Consider the following 22744-nt stretch of genomic DNA (forward strand, 5'->3'; position numbering starts at 1 on the left):
ACAAAGGGAAAGTGCCACATTTGAACTGAGACACAGCTCGGTTTTAGCATGTACACAGGCTAGTTTTATTTGAACCGTGCCTTGTCTTTATCTCTTCCTTCGTTCCTCTCTTATCAGTATGTTCTCAGCAGCGCTTCCTGTGCCTTTGGGTCACTAGCCAGTGCCTTCTGAACTTTTCCCATTTGTCTGAACTTTGGTAATTTTCTAGTAGTCCCTTCACATGAACCAATATATTCCCGGTCTTTTGGGTCGCTCCTCACAGCCATTGAACAGCATGGCAAGGGAATGATGGGAAGTGCAATCCAAAGGTATCCTTCTGATGCAGAAGGTGCCTTTGCCTATCGCTCAGGACCAATGGCTGCTTTGGGGCACTGACCCCAAACAGCACCATAACAGCACCCCTGAATGCCAGCCAGGCAGAAGGTGAAGCTTTTGTTATGACTGAATTAGCCATTCTCCCGTCTCTCGCTAAGCTTGAGAAGGTGTGTGCGCGAACGAACAAATGAATGAATGGCGATGGCAGACAGCAAACGAACGCGGGGACATGCCTGCAGGGCAGCCTTTGCATCGCAGCTCTAATTAAGCCCTTGCCAATTGGCAGGGAGGGCCTCCCAGTCATCCCAGTGGGCCCCCTCGGCCCCTGCTTCCCACCTTTAAAGCCTGGCTTCGGTAAAAAGAAAAGGAAAGAAAAAGAGAGGGAGGGAGAGAGGGAGGGAAGCGCAGGGCGGCGGAAGAGGAGATGACATTTCTATCCCCAGTTGAATCCCTTTCCTCCCTACATTCCTCAAAATGGAGTTTTCCAAATGCGATTATTATTACTGTTGTTGTTAATTTTATTAATAATTAGCTTGAGTACCCGGTGATGCCCAAGTTATTTGAAAAGGGTATTACTTGGTCTTGGATGTTAGGTAATATCCAAAAAACTCAGTCTTTCTTGTTGCTTGTTATGAATACTCCCATTACAAAATGCATGATGATGTGGGCAGAGGCGGCCCTAGGTAATTTTCAACGGTAAGCAAACAGTATTCCCCCCCCCCCCCCAACCAATCATATATTTTCTGTTCGTCGTGAGAGTTCTGTGTGCCATATTTGGTTCAATTCCATCATTGGTGGAGTTCAGAATGCTCTTTGATTGTAGGTGAACTATACATCCCAGTAACTACACTTGCCACACTTGCTCCCTTGCCTGGCCCGTTTTGGGTCCGGAGACGTGCCTGAAGACCCCGGCGTGTGCACCAAAAGTCACTTCTTCTCCTGACTTTCTCCTCAGCCATTGGGACCAAGAGAGAGAGAGAGACAGAGCTGGAGAAGCCCACTTTTCCTGAAGGTAGGCGCAAAAACAAAGGAGGGAGCGGAGGTGGGAGATACCTCCAGCCGGAGGGGCTCTCTCTCTCTCTCTCTCTCTCTCTTGGTCCAATGGCTGAAGAGAAAGTCAGGAGAAGAGGCGACTTTTGGTGCGCACGCTGGGGTCTTCAGACACGCCTCTGGACCCGAAGCAGACCAGGCACGGCGGCTCCGTCCCTTGGCCCACCCCTGGATTAGGGAGAGGAGAGGAGAGGAGGTGGGTGGAACGCCAGGGGATCGGGAAAGGGAGCCGGTCATGGGAAAGGGATCGAACGCAGAGAACAATTGAGCGCCGGCTCTGCTCGCGCACCCGATGGCCGGGTGGAGCAGGAACAAGAGGGGCTAGGCGAGGCTCTTCCCCTTTGGGAAGAGGATCACCCGACAGCGAGGCAAGAAAGCCGAGGCTCCCCCCGGACTGCTAGGGCTGTTGTGAGCTGAGGGGGCGCTCCTCAAGTGGCAGTCGAGGGGCATTTACAGAGACGCCTCTGCGCCCCTGGCAAAAAAAAGTGTTTTGCGACCGCTTACTTCGCGTAATGGATGAGCCGCCCCTGGATGTGGGTGAACTGCAATTCCCCAAAATCTTGGGTCAATCCTCCCCAAACTCTGGCAGTATTCACAGTTGATCCTGTTGGGTCTGTGTGCCAAATTTGGTCCAGATCCGTCATCAGCTGGGTTCAGTACTCTCTGGATGCGGGTGAACTACAACTCTCTGAAATCAAGGCAATTCTCCCCAATCCCCTCCAGTATGTTCAGTTGGTCACGGGGCTTGTCTTTGCCAAATCTGGTCCAGATCCATTGTCGCTGGGGGGATCATAATTTCTCTGAATGCAGGTGAACTATAACTCCCATAAATCAAGGACAGTTTCCCCCAAATGTCTCCAGTATGTTCTGTTGACCATGGGGACTCTGTGTGTCAAGTTTGGTCCAGGTCCGTCCTTCGTGGGGGTTGCAGTGCTCTGTGGGAGCGGTTTGGGGAATGATGGACAATGGATGATGGGATTTGCAGTACCTTCACTCACTTCCAGAGACAACTGCGACCCACACCAATGAATGATCAAGGCCAAACTTGGCACACAAAGCCCCCATGACAGACCCTACATCTTGGTGTGGTTTGGGGGTTGACAGACCATGGGTGATGGGACTTGCAGTACCTTCACTCACTTCCTGAGACCACTGCAACCCACACCAATGACGGATCACAGCGAAACTTGGCACACAGAGTCCCCATGCTGTACTCTACATCCTGATGCAGTTTGGTGGAGGATGGACTATGGACAATGGGACTTGCAATACCTTCACTCACTTCCTGAGACCACTGCGACTCCTACCAATGACGGATCATGGCGAAAATTGGCACACATAGCACCCATGACGCACTCTACAACCTGGAGTGGTTTGGAGGATGACAGACCATGGATGATGGGGCTTGCAGTACCTTCACTCACTTCCTGAGACCACTGCGATCTCCACCAATGACGGATCACTGCGAAACTTGGCACACATAGCCCCCATGACACACTCTACATCCTGGTGTGATTTGGGGGATGATGGGACTTGCAGTTTGCTGGAGGATGGACTATGGACAATTTGACTTGCAATACCTTCACTCACTTCCTGAGACCACTGCGACCCCTACCAATGACAAATTATGGCAAAAATAGGCACACATAGCATGCATGACCCACTGTACATCCTGGTGTGGTTTGGAAGATTACAGACCATGGATGATGGGACTTGCCGTCCCTTCACTCACTTCCTGAGACCACTGCTACCCTCACCAATGACGGATCACAGGGAAACTTGGCACACAGAGCCCCCATGACACACTCTACATCCTGGTGTGGTTTGGGGGATGATGGACCATGGATGATGGGATTGCAGTACCTTCACTCACTTACTGAAACCACTGCCACCCTCATCCAATGACTGATAAAGACCAAACTTGGCACACAGAGCCCCCATGACCCACTCTATATCCTGCTGCTGTTTGGAGGAGGGTGGACCATGGATGATGGGACTTCAAGTACCTTCACTCACTTCCTGAAAACAATGCAACTGTCATCCAATGACCAATAAAGACCAAACTTGGCATACAGAACTGCCATTACCCACTTTCTCTAATAATCCGGGCAGCGCCGGGTCCCCAAGCTAGTATATAATAAAAGTCAATGTTTGTGTGTGTGTGTGTGTGTGTGTGTGGAGGAGGTGTGGATATGTGGCAGCTTTCTGATTGGCTCCCACTTTCACAGACCACTGCGACCTGCACGAATAATGGACCTGGACTAAACTTGGCACACTTAACCCCCATGATCCCCTTTACATCCTGGTGTGGTTTGGGGGAGGATGGACTACAAACCGCGAAGTAGCGAGGGAACACTGTGTATCATTCCAGCCTGGTGTCCTTGGAAAAACGATGAATTGTATTGAGCGGGGGGTCATGCTCAACAACAAGATCCTTGGAATATAACCCAACTCTTGTGTTGCTTTTGCCAGAAGCGCCCAGCTCCTCTGGCGTGGCTCCGTTGCAGGCCAGCGCCGCTCCTCCAAAGACCGAAGGTAGGAAAAGGGGTCCGGATCCAAACCCGTAGCCGGAAGCAGAACCTCCGTGTGATGCTTAGAAGTCGGTGTATCTTTTCCCAGTAGAACATTCCCTGCGGTTCCCATGCCATCATTGGTGGAAACGAGAAGCCTCAGAGGGATGGAGGGCATTCTGGGCCTTCCTCCAGAGATCTCAACGAAGAAGGGAGACTAAACGGTAGAAGGAGAGAGAGAGATGGCCATGGAAACCACAGGGACCCCTACTGTGATGTGTAGATTTAGAAGGCCTTTGTGATACTAGCCGTGCTTTCTGTGGTTGTGCGGCTCAAATGGGGTCTTGATCTCTTGGGGATGTCAACAAATGCACTGAGTGAAGAGGGGAAACGGAATCATAGAATCGTAGAATCATAAACATGCCCAGCTCTTTAAGCCGCTCCTCATAGGGCTGGTTCTCCAGACCCTTGATCGTGTTAGTTGCCCTCTTTCTCTGTACACATTCCAGCTTAGAGTCAACATCTCCCTCTGAAATCACAGGTCCGCAGTTTGGGGGTCCTCCTGGACTCAGCGCTGACGCTTGATGCGCAGGTGTTGGCGGTGGCCGGGAGGGCCTATGTGCAATTAAAACTTGTGCGCCAACTGTGACCTTATTTCTGACTTGACCATGGTGGTCCATGCCTTAGTTACCTCTAGACTGGACTACTGTAATGCACTCTACGTGGGGCTGCCCTTGAAGACCACCTGGAAACTACAACGCTCAGCAGTCAGATTAATAACTGGGGCAACTTACAGGGAGTGGTCAACCCCCGTTTAAGGAGCTCCACTGGCTGCCATTTATTTTCCGGTCCCAATTCAAGGTGCAGGTACCCTCACTGATTGACTTTGCAGCTGCAAAGCCATTCTGTGCTAATCAAGCTTTCCAATTGCAACATCCACACTTGCCTCCAGCAGACAAGGGTTCTTTCTTCCACCCTGGACATCATTCCATAGATATATATACAGTCCAGTTGCCTCATTTCCAACAGACCTCTCTGCAGAGACCCTCACTGATTGACTTTGCAGTTGCAAGGCCATTCTGTGCTAATCAAGCTTTCCAATTGCAACATTCACACTTGCCTCCAGCAGACAAGGGTTCTTTCTTCCACCCTGGACATAATTCCATAGATATATATACAGTCCGGTTGCCTCATTTCCAACAGACCTCTCTGCAGAGACCATCACTGATTGATTTTGCAGCTGCAAGGCTACTCAATGTGATTCATTCACACTTGTCTCCAGCAGACAATAGTTCTTTCTCCCACCCTAGACATTACTGCACAGGGATATAAACCCCACTGGCCTAGTTTCCAAGAGACCTCTATGTAGATAGATACCCTCACTGACTGACTTTGCAGCTGCAAGGCTATTCAGTGCTAATCAAGTGGCCAATGGCAATCTTCACACTTGCATCGAACAGATAAGAGTTCTTTCACCCAGCCACAGATACACACACACACAGAGTCCACTTGCCTCATTTCCAACCTACTTCTATGAAAGACACTTACTGATTGACTTTGCATCTACAAGGCTACTCAATGGTGATCAATTGCAGCATTCACACTTACTTCCAACCAGACATTTACACTTACTTCCAACCTGGACATCATTCCACAGGTATATATACAGTCCACTTGCCTCATTTCCAACAGACCCCTCTGCAGAGGCCCTCACTGATTGACTTTGCAGCTGCAAGGCTACTAAATGTGATTGCCACAATCACACTTGTCTCCAACAGACAAGAGTTCTTTCTTCAACCCTGGAAATTACTGCACAGGGATATAAACCCCACAACAGACCTCACAACCTCTGAGGAGGCCTGCAATAGATGTGGGTGAAAGGTCAGGAGAGAATGCTGCTGGAACACAGTCAGGCAGCCTGGAAAACTCACAGCAACCCAGTGATCCCAGCCATGAAAGCCTTCGACAATACAGTATTGTTGTCTGGTTGGAAGTAAGTGTGAATGCTGCAATTGGTCACCGTTGAGTAGCCCTGCAGGGGCAAAGTCAATCAGTAAGGGTCTTGCATAGAAGTATGTTGGAAACAAGGCAAGTGGACTGTGTGTGTGTGTGTGTGTGAATGCTGCAATTTGTCACCATTGATTAGCCCTGCAGGGGCAAAGACAATCAGAAAGAACCCTTGTCTGTTGGAGGCAAGTGTGAATGTTGCCATCGGAAAGCTTGATTAGCATAGAATGGCCTTGCAGCTGCAATCAGTGAGGGTATCTATCTACATAGAGGTCTCTTGGAAACTAGGCCAGTGGGGTTTATATCCCTGTGCAGCAATGTCCAGGGTGGGAAAAAGAACTCTTGTCTGCTGGAGGCAAATGCGAATGAATCGCGTTGAGTAGCCTTGCAGCTGCAAAGTCAATCAGTGAGGGTCTCTGCAGAGAGGTCTGTTGGAAATGAGGCAACTGGACTGTGTATATATCCATGGAATGATGTCCTGGGTGGGAGAAAGAACCTTGTCTGTTCGATGCAAGTGTGAAGGTTGCCATTGGCCACTTGATTAGCACTGAGTAGCCTTGCAGCTGCAAAGTCAATCTGAGGGTCTCTATGGAATGATGTCCTGGGTGAGAGAAAGAACCCTTGGCTGTTGGAAGCAAGTGTGAATGTTGCAATCGGAAAGCTTGATTAGCTGCAAAGTCAATCAGTGAGGGTATCTGTCTACATAGAGGTCTCTTGGAAACTAGGCTAGTGGGGTTTATATTCCTGCGCAGCAATGTCCAGGGTGGGAGAAAGAACTCTAGTCTGCTGGAGGCAAATGTGGATGAATCACATTGAGTAGCCTTGCAGCTGCAAAGTCAGTCGGTGAGGGTTTTTGCAGAGAGGTCTCTTGGAAATGAGGCAAGTGGACTGTATATATATCTATGGAATGATGTCCAGGGTGGGAGAAGGAACCCTTGTCTGTTGGAGGCAAGTGTGGATGTTGCAATCGGAAAGCTTGATTAGCATATAATGGCCTTGCAGCTGCAAAGTCAATCAGTGAGGGTATCTATTTACATAGAGGTCTCTTGGAAACTAGGCCAGTGGGGTTTATATCTCTGTGCAGCAATGTCCAGGGTGGGAGAAAGAACTCTAGTCTGCTGGAAGCAAATGTGAATGAATCGCATTGAGCAGCCTTGCAGCTGCAAAGTCAATCAGTGAGGGTCTCTATGGAATGGTGTCCTGGGTGAGAGAAAGAACCCTTGTCTGTTGGAGGCAAGTGTGAATGTTGCAATCGGAAAGCTTGATTAGCATAGATTGGCCTTGCAGCTGCAAAGTCAATCAGTGAGGGTATCTATCTACATAGAAGTCTCTCGGAAACTAGGCCAGTGGGGTTTATATCCCTGTGCAGCAATGTCTAGGGTGGGAGAAAGAACTCTAGTCTGCTGGAGGCAAATGTGAATGAATCGCATTGAGTAGCCTTGCAGGTGCAAAGTCAATCAGTGAGGGTCTCTGCAGAGAGGTTTGTTGGGAGTGAGGCAACTGGACTGTATATATGATGTGATGCAAGTGTGAAGGTTGCCATTGGCCACTTGATTAGCATAGAATGGCCTTGCAGGTGCAAAGTCAATCAATGAGGGTCTCTGCAGAGAGGTCTGTTGGAAATGAGGCAACTGGGCTGTATATATATATCTATGGAATGATGTCCAGGGTGGGAAAAAGAACTGTTGTCTGTTGGAGGCAAGTGTGGATGTTGCAATTGGAAAGCTTGATTAGCATAGAATGGCCTTGCAGCTGCAAAGTCAATCTGTGAGGGTCTCTGCAGAGAGGTTTGTTGGAAGTGAAGCAACTGGACTGTATATATGATGTCCAGGGTGGGAGAAAGAACCTTGTCTGTTGGAGGCAAGTGTGAATGTTGCAATCGGAAAGCTTGATTAGCATAGAATGGCCTTGCTGCTACAAAGTCAATCTGTGAGGGTCTCTGCAGAGAGGTTTGTTGGAAGTGAGGCAACTGGACTGTATATATGATGTCCAGGGTGGGAGAAAGAACCTTGTCTGTTGGAGGCAGGTGTGAATGTTGCAATCGGAAAGCTTGATAGCATAGAATGGCCTTGCAGCTGTAAAGTCAATCAGTGAGGGTATCTATCTACATAGAGATCTGTTGGAAACTAGGCCAGTGGGCAGTAATGTCCGTTCCTTATGGTGGACTTAAAGCCAGGCCTTCTTTTCAAGCTGCTGCCTCCGTCCCAGAGAAGCCGCGACCCGCCACTGCCGCCAAGGAGCCTCCCGAGAACATCAGAGGTAAGCCAGGGAAGGCAGCACATGCCAAGGGCAGGCCGGACACATGGGCACGCGCCGGGCTCGAAATAGACGGGATTCCGGCCGGGGCACCTGGGAACACCCCGCAAGCGCCTGGGCGCACCAATGGCAGGGCCCGGCAACTGGGCCTCTCCAGCGACTTAGAGATAATCGCCCGCTGATCCTTTGAGTCTTAAAGCTCTTTCTCCTCCTGCTCTTCTTTCTCCGGCCAAGCAAAGAGGCCCTTCCTTGCATGGATGCGCTTTTTCGCGCTGCCCTTTGTGGATGCGAGTTTGCAAACAGCAAGGCAAATGAGGACAGAGGGCTTTGGGCCGGAGCTGTGCATCACAGGATCCAATGCAGAGAGAGAGGCAACATCACCCCGTGTATCGTAGTGCATACATTACATCATATTGCATTACATTATCTCGCACAGATATAGATAGATACCACATCACCCCCTGTGCATTGCAGTATGTACATTATATCACAGAATATATTATGTGATCTGATGCAGATCTATAGATGCATTGTATCACATAATATATGGTCCAACACAGATATAGATGCAACATCATCCTCTGTGTATTGTAGTGCATGCATTATATCATAGCACATTAGATGAGCTCGTGCAGATATAGATGCCACATCATCCCCTGTGTATTATAGTGTATGTATCACATCGCATTATCTAATGCAGATATATATGCCACATATATGCATTGTATCACATAATATATATATATATATATATATTATATTATATTATATTATATCACATCATATTATCTAATGCCGATACAGATGCCACATCATCGCATGTATTATAGTGTATGCATATAATAATTAATATTTAATATTATATATTATATAATATCACATCATATTATCTAATGCCAATACAGATGCTACATCATCGCATGTATTGTAGTGTATACATATAATATATAATATTATATATATATATATATATTATTATATTATTATATTATTATATTATTATATTATTATATATATATTATATATTATAATATAATATATTATATATTATATAATATCACATCATATCATCTAATGCCAATACAGATGCCACATCATCGCATGTATTGTAGTGTATACATATAATATATAATATTATATATATATATATATATATATATATATATAAATAATTATATTATTATATTATTATATATATATTATATATTATATAATATCACATCATATCATCTAATGCCAATACAGATGCCACATCATCACATGTATTATAGTGTATGCATATAATATATAATATTTAATATAATATATATAATATAATATATATTATATATTATATAATATCACATCATATTATCTAATGCCAGTACAGATGCCACATCATCACATGTATTATAGTGTATGCATATAATATATAATATATATTATATATTATATAATATCACATCATATCATCTAATGCCGATACAGATGCCACATCATCGCATATATTGTAGTGTATGCATATAATATATAATATGATATAATATAATATGATATAATATAATAATATATATATATTATATTATATCATATCATATCATATTATCTAATGCTGATACAGATGCCACATCATCGCATGTATTATAGTGTATGCATATAATATATATTATATTATATTATATTATATTATATTATATTATATATAATATCACATCATCTCATCTCATGCCAATACAGATGCCACATCATCGCATGTATTGTAGTGTATGCATATAATATATATTATATTATATATTATATGCATACACTACAATACTATAATACATGCGATGATGTGGCATTTGTATCAGCATTAGATAATATGATGTGATATTATATAATATATTATATATAATATAATATATAATATATATTATATAGTATCACATCATATTATCTAATGCTGATACAGATGCCACATCATCTCATGTATTATAGTGTATGCATATAATAGATAATATATTATCTATTATATATTATCTATTATATCATATCGCATCAAATTATCTAATGCCGATACAGATGCCACATCATCGCATGTATTAGAGTGTATGCATATAATATATATAATATCATATCATATTATCTAATGCCGATACAGATGCCACACCATCATCACATTATATCCCATTATACGATTTCATGCAGATATAGATGACATAACATAACTACACGTTTTACAGTGTACGTATTATATATCATGTGATCCAATACAGATAACATATCATATAATTGCGTGATAATACATACGCTATTGCATGTGAATTATTGTGTATCCATTGTCTCACATCATACTGTGATGCCACGTCATAGGACATTTCCGAGGAAAGAAATTGACTTCCCTTTCCAGGCTTTCCCTGTTAAAGAGATAGAGTTTTGTGTCACGTTTTCTATGGCTGGAAGGAAACCAATCCTTCCTTGAACTACAATTCCCAAGCTCCCTTGGATGGGAGATGGGCACGGTGGTGCTCCTTTCCTGGTGCTTTCGGCATCCTCTTTGCTTCCCTTTTGTCCCAAACGCAGCCCCTCCGAAGGCCAAACCGGCACATGGTGTGGCGAAAAAACACGGCAAGAAACCAGGTACTAGGCGTCGTTGGCTTCTAGTTGCGTCTTAGACGGCTATTTATCGCTTTTGCTGGTGGTGAATGTCTAGAGGCGCCAACGAGCAACCTGATAGCTCACGCTGGACCTTGTTTGGATGCAGGAATGGTCTTGGTAGGCTTCTGTAGTATGGGATGGATGGATTGTCAATCAGACTCTTGTATTAGCTGATCCTCAGCATTTCACAATTCATTTATTTACTAGCCATCCCCTGCCATGCGTTGCTGTGGCCCAGTCTGTGTATATGTGTTTGTGTGTGTATATAAGCATATCTGTGTGTATATATGTGTGTTTGTGTATATATGTGGTTTTGCACATGCGCTGTAGTGTCTTTTTGCTTATACTCAACTCAGCATTTCACTATTTATTTACTAGCCATCCCCTGCCACACATTGCTGTGGCCCAGTCTGTGTATATGTGTCTGTGTATATGCATAAATGTGTGTGTATATATTTGTGTATATGTGTATATATGTGAGTTTGTGTATATATGTGGTTTTGCACATGCGCTGTAGCGTTTTTTTTTTTGCTTTTCTTTTCTTTCTAAATCCCTTCCGCTGTGTTTTTCAGTGTTTTAGGAGTGATGGTCACTCGTTGGCCTGAGAGGTGTCTTGTGTCCAAATTTCATGTGAATTTGCCCAGTGGTTTTTGAGTTATGTTAATACCACAAACAAACATTAAAATTGTATATATATACTAGCCGTCCCCTGCCACGTGTTGCTGTGATCCAGTCTGTGTAGATGTGTTTTGTGTGTGTATATATTTGTGCATACATGTGTTTGCTTATATATGTGGTTTTGCACATGCGCTGTAATGCAATTTTTTGGCTTTTAAAGTCTCTTTTCAGTGTTTTTGAGTGATGGTCACTCGTTGGCCTGAGAGGTGTATTGTGTCCAAATCTGGTGTCAATTCGCCCAGTGGTTTTTGAGTTATGTTAATCCCACAAACGAACATTACATTTTTATTTATATAGACTAGCCGTCCCCTGCCACGCGTTGCTGTGGCCCACGTGGGGGTTCTGTGTGGGAGGTTTGGCCCAATTCTATCATTGGTGGGGTTTAGAATGGTTTGTGATTGCAGGTGAACTATAAATCCCAGCAACTACAACTCCCAAATGTCAAGATTATATTTCCCCCAAACTCTTATATACGCTTATATACACACACAAAGCACATACACAGACTGGACCACAGCAACACGTGGCAGGGGACAGCTAGTACTATATATTATTGGTTGACTTTGAAATGATGCCTAGTTAAGACAACCGCGAAACAGCAAGTCCGCGAAAAGGGAACCGCGAAGTAGCGATACACATATATATACACACAAAAAACATACACAGACTGGGCCACAGCAACGTGTGGCAGGGGACAGCTAGTATTATATACAGCTAATACTATATATGTATTATTAGTTGACTTTGAAATTATGCCTTGTTAGAAAAACAGTGAAACAGCAAGTCTGCGAAAAGCGAACTGCGAAGTAGCGAGGGAGCACTGTATACGCATATATACACATGCGAAACATATACACAGACTGGGAGACAGCAACGTGTGGCAGGGGACAGCTAGTACTATATATTATTAGTTGACTTTGCAATGATGGCTGCTTAGGAAAACGGCGAAACAGCAAGTCCGCGAAAAGTGAACCGTGAAGGAATGATACGCATATATATACACACAAAAAACATACACAGACTGGGCGACAGCAACGTGTGGCAGGGGACAGCTAGTACTATATACAGCTAGTACTATATATGTATTATTAGTTGACTTTGAAATCATGCCTTGTTAGAAAAACAGCAAAACAGCAAGTCCGCGATAAGCAAACTGTGAAGTAGCGAGGGAGCATAGTATACGCATATATACACACACAAAACACATACACAGATTGGACCACAGCAACGTGTGGCAGGGGAAAGTTAGTACTATATATTATTAGTTAACTTTCAATGATGGCTACTTAGGAAAACCACGAAATAACGAGTCCGCGAAAAGCGAACCGCAAAGTAGTGAGGGAGCACAAAACACACACAAAACACATACACAGACTGGGCCACAGCAACGCATGGCAGGGGACAGCTAGTACTATATATTATTAATTCACTTTGAAATGATGCCTAGTTAAGAAAACTGTGAAAAGCGAACCACGAAGTAGCAAGGGAGCACTGTATATGCATATATACGCACACACAAAACACATACACAGACTGGGCCACAGCAACGCATGGCAAGGGACAGCTAGCACTATATATTATTAGTTGACTTTGAAATGATGCCTAGTTAAGAAAACCACAAAAAGCGAACCACGAAGTAGAGAGGCAGCACTGTATATGCATATATATGCACACACAAAACACAGACTGGGCCACAGCAATGCATGGCAGGGGACAGCTAGTACTATATATTATTAGTTGACTTTGAAATGATGCCTAGCTAGGAAAATCGTAAAACAACGAGTCTGAAAAAAGCAAACTGCGAAGTAGTGCGGGAACACTGTTGTTGTGAGTTGATGTAGGCAATGTTCTGTATTGGCTTTCGGTCTGCTGATGTGATGCTTATGGCGTAGTTTTTGTGATGCTGGCATGTTTCAAGAGGCAGGCTTTGCATCCAAAGGGGAAAACTATATCTCTTCGTCCCCTTTCTAAGCATCTCCCAAGGTCTCCAAACTCATCCGGCTCAAATCCGGCTCCGTTCCAGTGGCTCCCATTGAAACCTTCAAAGGTAAGTGAGAAGGGGACACTCACAAAGTGGGTGAGGACGTGGGACTGGGCGTCAACAGACTCGTCTATGGCTCTGAATCGAGGAGACCTTTGGGGTCTGTGGGTCTTCCATCTATACCTATGGGGCCATACATGTTCTTGGGACTTCAGTCACGTTCTGCAAAAGGACGTGCCGCTCTCCATCCTTGCGCCGCATGCATCCCAGGTTGCAAAGTGCTGGCGCAGGGATTCAATGCCCAGCTGAAGCCGACGGAGCAGTTTCTGGATCATGCGGTGGTTATGATGGGGTTTTGTTTTAATGACGACCACCTGATCTTGCTCTTGCATCTTGAGCTAGGGCTGAAACCAGATACGTTTCTTTCAAAAGCAAAATGAGGAAGGCTGGGCTAGAAACCTTTGCAAGGGAGCAACAAATAACGCATTTCCTTCCAAGGGAAGGCCGCAAACTTCTGGGGCTATCCATGCGCTTTGCGCCCCTTTCCATGCTCTTTTGTGTGGCTTCCATTCATTGCATGCCATCTCATGCTCCGCTTCCTAAAGCAATGAAGTTCCCCAAACCTGACCATTCTTGTGTCTTTGGAAGAGAAGAGCACATCTTTCTCCCCATCTTCCTTGACCTGCATGCACGTTTCTCCCTTCAAGACCCTTCCATACCATCATCTTTTGGAAAACGAGAGCAATAGGTGGCGGAGAGCCATATCTGAAATTCATGTGACTCTGAACAGTAATGCTCACTTTTGGGGGCTAAATGAACTCACCAAAAGTAGGGCCCGTATTAGATAATACGGCCATCGTAGTACTATGGGAAAGAGGAGCCACGGGAAAGACGGGAGAGAAGGGAGCTATGGGAAAGAGAGGGAGCTACTGGAAAGATGGCTGTTGTGGGAAAGAAGGGAGCTACAAGAAAGACGGGAGCTAAGAGAAGGAGGGAAGCTATGAGGAAGACAGGTGGGAAGGGAGCTATGGGAACAGGGAGCAATGAGAAAGAAGAGCGCTGCAGGAAGGGAGGAAGCTACAGGAGGGAAGGGAGCTACAGGAAAGGGGAGTTATGGGAAGGAAGGGAGTTGCGGGAAGGTAAGGAGCTATGGGAAAGGAGAGCTACGCGAGGGAAGGGAGCTGTGGGAAGGTAGGGAGCTATGGGAGGGAAGGGAGCTACAGGAAGGTAGGGAGTTGCAGGAAGGTAGGGAGCTACAGGAAGGAAGGGAGCTGCAGGAAGGTAGGGAGTTGCAGGAAGGTAGGGAGCTACAGGAAGGAAGGGAGCTGCAGGAAGGTAGGGAGCTACGGGAGGGAAGGGAGCCGCAGGAAGGTATTGAGTTGCAGGAAGGTAGGGAACTGCGGGAAGGTAGGGAGCTGTGGGAAAGTAGGGAGCGAAGGGAGCGAAGGGAGCCACGGGAAGATAGGGAGCTACAGGAGGGAAGGGAGCTGCGGGAAGGTAGGGAGCTACGGGAGGGAAGTGAGCTATGGGAAGATAGGGAGCTACAGGAAGGAAGGGAGCTGCAGGAAGGTAAGGAGCTGCGGGAAGGTAGGGAGCTATGGGAGGGAAGGGAGCTGCAGGAAGGTAGGAAGCTACGGAAGGGAAGGGAGCTGCGGGAAGGTAGGGAGCTACGGGAGGGAAGTGACCTATGGGAAGATAGGGAGCTACAGGAAGGAAGAGAGCTGCAGCAAGGTAGGGAGCTGTGGGAAGGTAGGGAGCGGTGGGAGGGAAGGGAACTGCAGGAAGGTAGGGAGTTACGGGAGGGAGGAGAGCTGCGGGAAGGTAGGGAACTACGGGAGGGAAGGGAGCTGCAGGAAGGTAGGGAGTTACGGGAGGGAGGGGAGCTGCGGGAAGGTAGGGAGCTACGGGAAGGAAGGGAGCTGCAGGAAGGTAGGGAGTTACGGGAGGGAAGGGAGCTGCGAGAAGGTAGGGAGTTACGGGATGGAAGAGAGCTGTGGGAAGGTAGGGAGCTACGGGAGGAAAGGGAGCTGCAGGAAGGTAGGGAGTTACGGGATGGAAGAGAGCTGTGGGAAGGTAGGGAGCTACGGGAGGGAAGGGAGCTGCAGGAAGGTAGGGAGTTACGGGAGGGAGGGGAGCTGCGGGAAGGTAGGGAGCTACGGGAAGGAAGGGAGCTGCAGGAAGGTAGGGAGTTACGGGAGGGAAGGGAGCTGCGAGAAGGTAGGGAGTTACGGGATGGAAGAGAGCTGTGGGAAGGTAGGGAGCTACGGGAGGAAAGGGAGCTGCAGGAAGGTAGGGAGTTACGGGATGGAAGAGAGCTGTGGGAAGGTAGGGAGCTACGGGAGGGAAGGGAGCTGCAGGAAGGTAGGGAGTTACGGGAGGGAGGGGAGCTGCGGGAAGGTAGGGAACTACGGGAGGGAAGGGAGCTGCAGGAAGGTAGGGAGTTACGGGAGGGAGGGGAGCTGCGGGAAGGTAGGGAACTACGGGAGGGAAGGGAGCTGCAGGAAGGTAGGGAGTTACGGGAGGGAGGGGAGCTGCGGGAAGGTAGGGAACTACGGGAGGGAAGGGAGCTGCAGGAAGGTAGGGAGTTACGGGAGGGAGGGGAGCTGCGGGAAGGTAGGGAGCTACGGGAGGGAGGGGAGCTCTGGGAAGGTAGGGGTCTACGGGAGAGAAGGGAGCTGCAGGAAGATAGGGAGCTGCGGGAAGGTAGGGAGCTGTGGAAAGGTAGGGAGCTACGGGAAGGAAGGGAGCTGCGGGAAGGTAGGGAGTTACGGGAGGGAAGGGAGCTGCGAGAAGGTAGGGAGTTACGGGATGGAAGAGAGCTGTGGGAAGGTAGGGAGCTACGGGAGGAAAGGGAGCTGCAGGAAGGTAGGGAGTTACGGGAGGGAGGGGAGCTGCGGGAAGGTAGGGAGCTACGGGAGGGAAGGGAGCTGCAGGAAGGTAGGGAGTTACGGGAGGGAGGGGAGCTGCGGGAAGGTAGGGAGCTACGGGAGGGAGGGGAGCTCTGGGAAGGTAGGGGTCTACGGGAGAGAAGGGAGCTGCAGGAAGATAGGGAGCTGCGGGAAGGTAGGGAGCTGTGGAAAGGTAGGGAGCTACGGGAAGGAAGGGAGCTGCGGGAAGGTAGGGAGTTACGGGAGGGAAGGGAGCTGCGAGAAGGTAGGGAGTTACGGGATGGAAGAGAGCTGTGGGAAGGTAGGGAGCTACGGGAGGAAAGGGAGCTGCAGGAAGGTAGGGAGTTACGGGAGGGAGGGGAGCTGCGGGAAGGTAGGGAGCTACGGGAGGGAAGGGAGCTGCAGGAAGGTAGGGAGTTACGGGAGGGAGGGGAGCTGCGGGAAGGTAGGGAGCTACGGGAGGGAGGGGAGCTCTGGGAAGGTAGGGGTCTACGGGAGAGAAGGGAGCTGCAGGAAGATAGGGAGCTGCGGGAAGGTAGGGAGCTGTGGAAAGGTAGGGAGCTACGGGAAGGAAGGGAGCTGCGGGAAGGTAGGGAGTTACGGGAGGGAAGGGAGCTGCGAGAAGGTAGGGAGTTACGGGATGGAAGAGAGCTGTGGGAAGGTAGGGAGCTACGGGAGGGAAGGGAGCTGCAGGAAGGTAGGGAGTTACGGGAGGGAGGGGAGCTGCGGGAAGGTAGGGAGCTACGGGAGGGAAGGGAGCTGCAGGAAGGTAGGGAGCCACGGGAGGGAAGGGTGGTGTGGGAAGTTAGGGAGATAGGGGAGGGAAAGGTGCTGTGGGAAGGTAGGGAGCTACGGGAGAGAAAGATGGGAGTTACAGGGCTACCATACAGACTGACCCACAGGAGGGGAGGGAAAGATGGGAGATACCGGAAAGGTGCACTACAAGGGGAAAAAGAGGTATGGGAAAGAAGGCAGGTACCGGAAAGATGGGAGCTACGGGAGGGAAGGGAGCTATGGGAATGATGGTACCTATGGGGAAGGGAAGCTATAGGAAGGAAGGCAGCCATGGCAGGGAAGGAAGATACGGGAAAGATGGGAACTACAGGAATGGGGAGCTACAAGAAAAAAGGGGAACTGCGGGAAGGAAGGGAGCTGCGGGAGCTGCCGTGCCTTGACCTCCTCCTTTCCTCCGCCAGACTGCGAGTGCTACGGCCACTCCAACCGGTGCAGCTTCATCGACTTCCTCAACCTGGTGACCTGTATCAGCTGCAAGCACAACACGCGGGGACAGCACTGCCAGCACTGCCGCCTGGGCTTCTACCGCAACAGCTCCGCCGAGCTGGACGACGAGAACGTCTGCATTGGTGAGAGGCCCAAATGGACCCTCGGTTTAAGGGGTTCCTTCATTTAACTCCCCTGAATATCCCTCCCGGTCCTCCCCCAGCCCCTCGGCACGGCCATGCTGCGTCACACTGTTGGCTTATGTTTACACAGAATTGCCCATTCTGTCCAACCCCATTCCACCAGGGTGGAAGGCACCATTAAACCCCTCCCGACAGATGGCCACTCGACCTCAGGAAGGTTGTTTCTTGTCTTTCAGGACTAGATGCTCCTTTGGAAAGGGAGCCCAAAGGCCCCTTGCAATACCTGCTGTGCCATTGACATATTTGCTTCCTTGTCTTGGGCAGACTGCAACTGCAACCGCGTGGGCTCCGTGGCCAACCGCTGCAACGAGACCGGCTACTGTGACTGCAGGGACTATGTCACGGGCCCAAAATGTGACGAATGCGTCTCCGGCTACTACTGGCGGCAGGGATGCCTGCGTAAGTATCCCCGCTCAGGGTCTGAAAGAGGGCTCCTGATTGATCCTTTTGGGTCAGCGGTTGCAGCAGATAACACTGTGTAAGATTTTTTTTGTTTCTGGTTTACCAATGTCATTTCCTAATTGGTTCTGTAATAAAAACATGGTTTCCTTGCGTAATAGTCACACTCTTCTTTTTTGATGAATAAAGGAAGGAGAGCGACTATTATGTGATGAAATATGGCCAGTTTAATTTCTTCCTTTGCAAGTGACCTCTTGCCCTGCCCTTTGTGTTTTACTCGTGTAATAGTCGCACCCCTCTTTTTTGATAAAATGGGGGTGCGACTATTATGTGACGAATTATAGCCTGTGTTACGTCTTAGCTTTCTTTGCGAATGACCTCTCACCCTGCCCTCTGTGTTGTTTTCCTCGCATAATAGTCATACCACTTTTTGATGGAAAAAATGTGACGAAATGCAGCCTGTATGCCATCTCTTTCTTTGCAAGTGACCTCTTGCCCTGTCCTGTGTTGTTTTCCTTGGGCAACAGTCGTACCCCCTTTTTTATTAAAAAAGGGGGGACTGCGACTATTATGTGACAAAATACAGCCTGTGTGACTTCTTCCCTTCCTTTCCTTTTCCATGTGTAATAGTCACACTCCTCTTTTTTGATAAAATGGGTGTGTGTGTGATACTATTATGTGATGAATTACATAATACCTCTTGTCTTTCTGAGTGACCTCTCACCCTTTGTGAGTGACCTCTCATCCTGCCCTCTGTGTTGCTTTCCTCGCATAATAGTGATACCCCTTTTTCATGTAAAAAAGGGGTGAGTGCCACCATTATGTGACAACATACGGTCTGTATGATGTCTTGTTTCTTTGCGAGTGACCTCTCACCCTGCCCTCTGTGTTGTTTTCCTCACATAACAGTCGTACCCCCTTTTTATTAAAAAAGAGGGGAGTGTGACTATTATGTGATGAAACACAGCCTGTGTGACGTCTTCCCATCCTTTGCGAGTGACCTCTCACCCTGCCCTCTGTGTTGTTTTCCTCACGTAACAGTCATACCCCCTTTTTTATTAAAAAAGAGGGGAGTGTGACTATTATGTGATGAAACACAGCCTGTGTGACGTCTTCCCATCCTTTGCGAGTGACCTCTCACCCTGCCCTCTGTGTTGTTTTCCTCACATAACAGTCGTACCCCCTTTTTTATTAAAAAAAGAGGGGAGTGTGACTATTATGTGATGAAACACAGCTTGTGTGATGTCTTCCCATCCTTTGCGAGTGACCTCTCACCCTGCCCTCTGTGTTGTTTTCCTCACATAACAGTCGTACCCCCTTTTTTATTAAAAAAGAGAGGAGTGTGACTATTATGTGATGAAACACAGCCTGTGTGACGTCTTCCCATCCTTTGCGAGTGACCTCTCACCCTGCCCTCTGTGTTGTTTTCCTCACATAACAGTCGTACCCCCTTTTTTATTAAAAAAGAGAGGAGTGTGACTATTATGTGATGAAACACAGCCTGTGTGACGTCTTCCCATCCTTTGCGAGTGACCTCTCACCCTGCCCTCTGTGTTGTTTTCCTCACATAACAGTCGTACCCCCTTTTTTATTAAAAAAGAGGGGAGTGTGACTATTATGTGATGAAACACAGCCTGTGTGATGTCTTCCCATCCTTTGCGAGTGACCTCTCACCCTGCCCTCTGTGTTGTTTTCCTCACGTAACAGTCATACCCTCTTTTTTATTAAAAAAGAGGGGAGTGTGACTATTATGTGATGAAACACAGCCTGTGTGACGTCTTCCCATCCTTTGCGAGTGACCTCTCACCCTGCCCTCTGTGTTGTTTTCCTCACATAACAGTCGTACCCCCTTTTTTATTAAAAAAGAGGGGAGTGTGACTATTATGTGATGAAACACAGCCTGTGTGACGTCTTCCCATCCTTTGCGAGTGACCTCTCACCCTGCCCTCTGTGTTGTTTTCCTCACGTAACAGTCGTACCCCCTTTTTTATTAAAAAAGAGGGGAGTGTGACCATTATGTGATGAAACACAGCCTGTGTGACGTCTTCCCATCCTTTGCGAGTGACCTCTCACCCTGCCCTCTGTGTTGTTTTCCTCACATAGCAGTCGTACCCCCTTTTTATTAAAAAAGAGGGGAGTGTGACTATTATGTGATGAAACACAGCCTGTGTGACGTCTTCCCATCCTTTGCGAGTGACCTCTCACCCTGCCCTCTGTGTTGTTTTCCTCACATAACAGTCATACCCCCTTTTTTATTAAAAAAGAGGGGAGTGTGACTATTATGTGATGAAACACAGCCTGTGTGACGTCTTCCCATCCTTTGCGAGTGACCTCTCACCCTGCCCCCTGTGTTGTTTTCCTCACGTAACAGTCGTACCCCCTTTTTTATTACAAAAGAGGGGAGTGTGACTATTATGTGATGAAACACAGCCTGTGTGACGTCTTCCCATCCTTTGCGAGTGACCTCTCACCCTGCCCTCTGTGTTGTTTTCCTCACATAACAGTCGTACCCCCTTTTTTATTAAAAAAGAGGGGAGTGTGACTATTATGTGATGAAACACAGCCTGTGTGAGGTCTTCCCATCCTTTGCGAGTGACCTCTCACCCTGCCCTCTGTGTTGTTTTCCTCACGTAACAGTCGTACCCCCTTTTTTTATTAAAAAAGAGGGGAGTGTGACTATTATGTGATGAAACACAGCCTGTGTGACGTCTTCCCATCCTTTGCGAGTGACCTCTCACACTGCCCTCTGTGTTGTTTTCCTCACGTAACAGTCATACCCCCTTTTTTATTAAAAAAGAGGGGAGTGTGACTATTATGTGATGAAACACAGCCTGTGTGACGTCTTCCCATCCTTTGCGAGTGACCTCTCACCTTGCCCTCTGTGTTGTTTTCCTCACATAACAGTCGTACCCCCTTTTTTATTAAAAAAGAGGGGAGTGTGACTATTATGTGATGAAACACAGCCTGTGTGACGTCTTCCCATCCTTTGCGAGTGACCTCTCACCTTGCCCTCTGTGTTGTTTTCCTCACATAACAGTCGTACCCCCTTTTTTATTAAAAAAGAGGGGAGTGTGACTATTATGTGATGAAACACAGCCTGTGTGACGTCTTCCCATCCTTTGCGAGTGTCCTCTCACCCTGCCCTCTGTGTTGTTTTCCTCACATAACAGTCGTACCCCCTTTTATATTAAAAAGAGGGGAGTGTGACTATTATGTGATGAAACCCAGCCTGTGTGATGTCTTCCCATCCTTTGCGAGTGACCTCTCTCTTGTCTGTGTCCCTGCAGCCAACGTCTGTGACGACGAGCTGCTCCTCTGCCAGAATGGGGGCACCTGCTCTGGCAACCAGCGCTGCCTCTGCCCACCGGGCTTCAAGGGGGTCCTCTGCGAACAGACCAAGTGTGAGGGCGAGAACCAGGACTGTGATGCCACCGGGCCCCGCCTGTCCCTCAGTCCTTGTGCCGCCCTCCTCGGCGCCCTGGGCCTCCACCTGAGACACACCATGGACCTCTGAGGCTGGGCCCACACGCCCCAATGGGGGGATGCGAGAGGCTGAACGCAGGGAAGCAAGAGGGGCCTTCCTTTGCTCCAAGAGGATCCGAGGGCCCCGCTCTCCCTCCTTTCGGCACCCCCGTCTTCGAGGACGGTGGCCATCAGGGAGCGATCCATGGACCGGCAATGGCTTCCTCCTCTATTGATCGATAAGAATCTGCCAAAAAAAAGAAAAGCGTGTCGCCAATCTCCGGTGTCGAGCTGCGCAGCTGTTTATCTCCGAGTCTCTTTTCCGTTTGTTACTTTCTGAAGCCGCCATCTTTCCTCTGGAGATGGCCGGCCGAGGAACTCGGTGGACTCCGTCCGTCCCACCGGCCGAACCCTGGCGTTATACTGTTGCCTACAAATCGAGTTGCTGAATTTTATTAAGTTTTTGTACGGTATTTTTTTTCCTTCCTCTCCTCGGTTTCTACTTCTTCGGTTGTCGGGAGTTTTTTGGTTCCTTTCCTCGGGGCGGAACGAGGCCGCTTTGTAACGCGCTGCCCAGGCTTTACGGTTCAAGATCCCGCCTCCCTTTTTTTTAAAGTAGAGGATTATCTTAATTTGGTGATAAATGTCCTCAAAGGATAACAAAACACACCACCACTAACGCCGCCACTCACTAGAGAGAAGTTTTGCTGTAAGCGTTATGATGTAATAATCCCCACGACAGTAAAGCAACCTACTCATGGCTCCCGCTTGGTTTCCATTTTCTTATAGCAATGCTGGTGCGTAGTTTCAGATTAGATTGGAACTCGTATGTGATTAGTTAGATTTGGAAATATGAAGGTGAGTTCCGAGTCATCATTTATTATTATTATTATTATTTAGAATCATAGAATCATAGAATCAAAGAGTTGGAAGAGACCTCATGGGCCATCCAGTCCAACCCCCTGCCAAGAAGCAGGAATATTGCATTCAAATCACCCCTGACAGATGGCCATCCAGCCTCTGCTTAAAAGCTTCCAAAGAAGGAGCCTCCACCACACTCCGGGGCAGAGAGTTCCACTGCTGAACGGCTCTCACAGTCAGGAAGTTCTTCCTCATGTAGAGATGGAATCTCCTCTCTTGTAGTTTGAAGCCATTGTT

The 22744-nt window shown here is 47.7% G+C and overlaps 1 protein-coding gene across 7 annotated transcripts in view; it reads left to right on the forward strand.

Annotated features, from left to right (window-relative positions):
* NTNG2 (netrin G2) overlaps nt 1–22347 on the forward strand; it is a 135451-nt gene extending 113104 nt beyond the window's left edge. For 5 of the 7 annotated variants that reach the window (XM_067471973.1, XM_067471972.1, XM_067471974.1 and 2 more), the window contains 7 exons: nt 3838–3900; nt 8073–8141; nt 10680–10736; nt 13405–13479; nt 17498–17665; nt 17990–18124; nt 21412–22347. In XM_067471973.1, coding sequence (XP_067328074.1) covers nt 3838–3900; nt 8073–8141; nt 10680–10736; nt 13405–13479; nt 17498–17665; nt 17990–18124; nt 21412–21638 — 794 coding nt within the window. In that variant the 3' untranslated portion in view covers nt 21639–22347. The remainder of the gene's footprint in view (nt 1–3837; nt 3901–8072; nt 8142–10679; nt 10737–13404; nt 13480–17497; nt 17666–17989; nt 18125–21411) is intronic. The other 2 variants (XM_067471975.1, XM_067471978.1) reach the window with 2 other exon arrangements.
* The last annotated feature ends 397 nt before the right edge of the window (nt 22348–22744 follow it).

Source organism: Anolis sagrei, chromosome 11 (genome assembly GCF_037176765.1).
Source record: "Anolis sagrei isolate rAnoSag1 chromosome 11, rAnoSag1.mat, whole genome shotgun sequence".
Lineage (NCBI taxonomy): Eukaryota > Metazoa > Chordata > Lepidosauria > Squamata > Dactyloidae > Anolis > Anolis sagrei.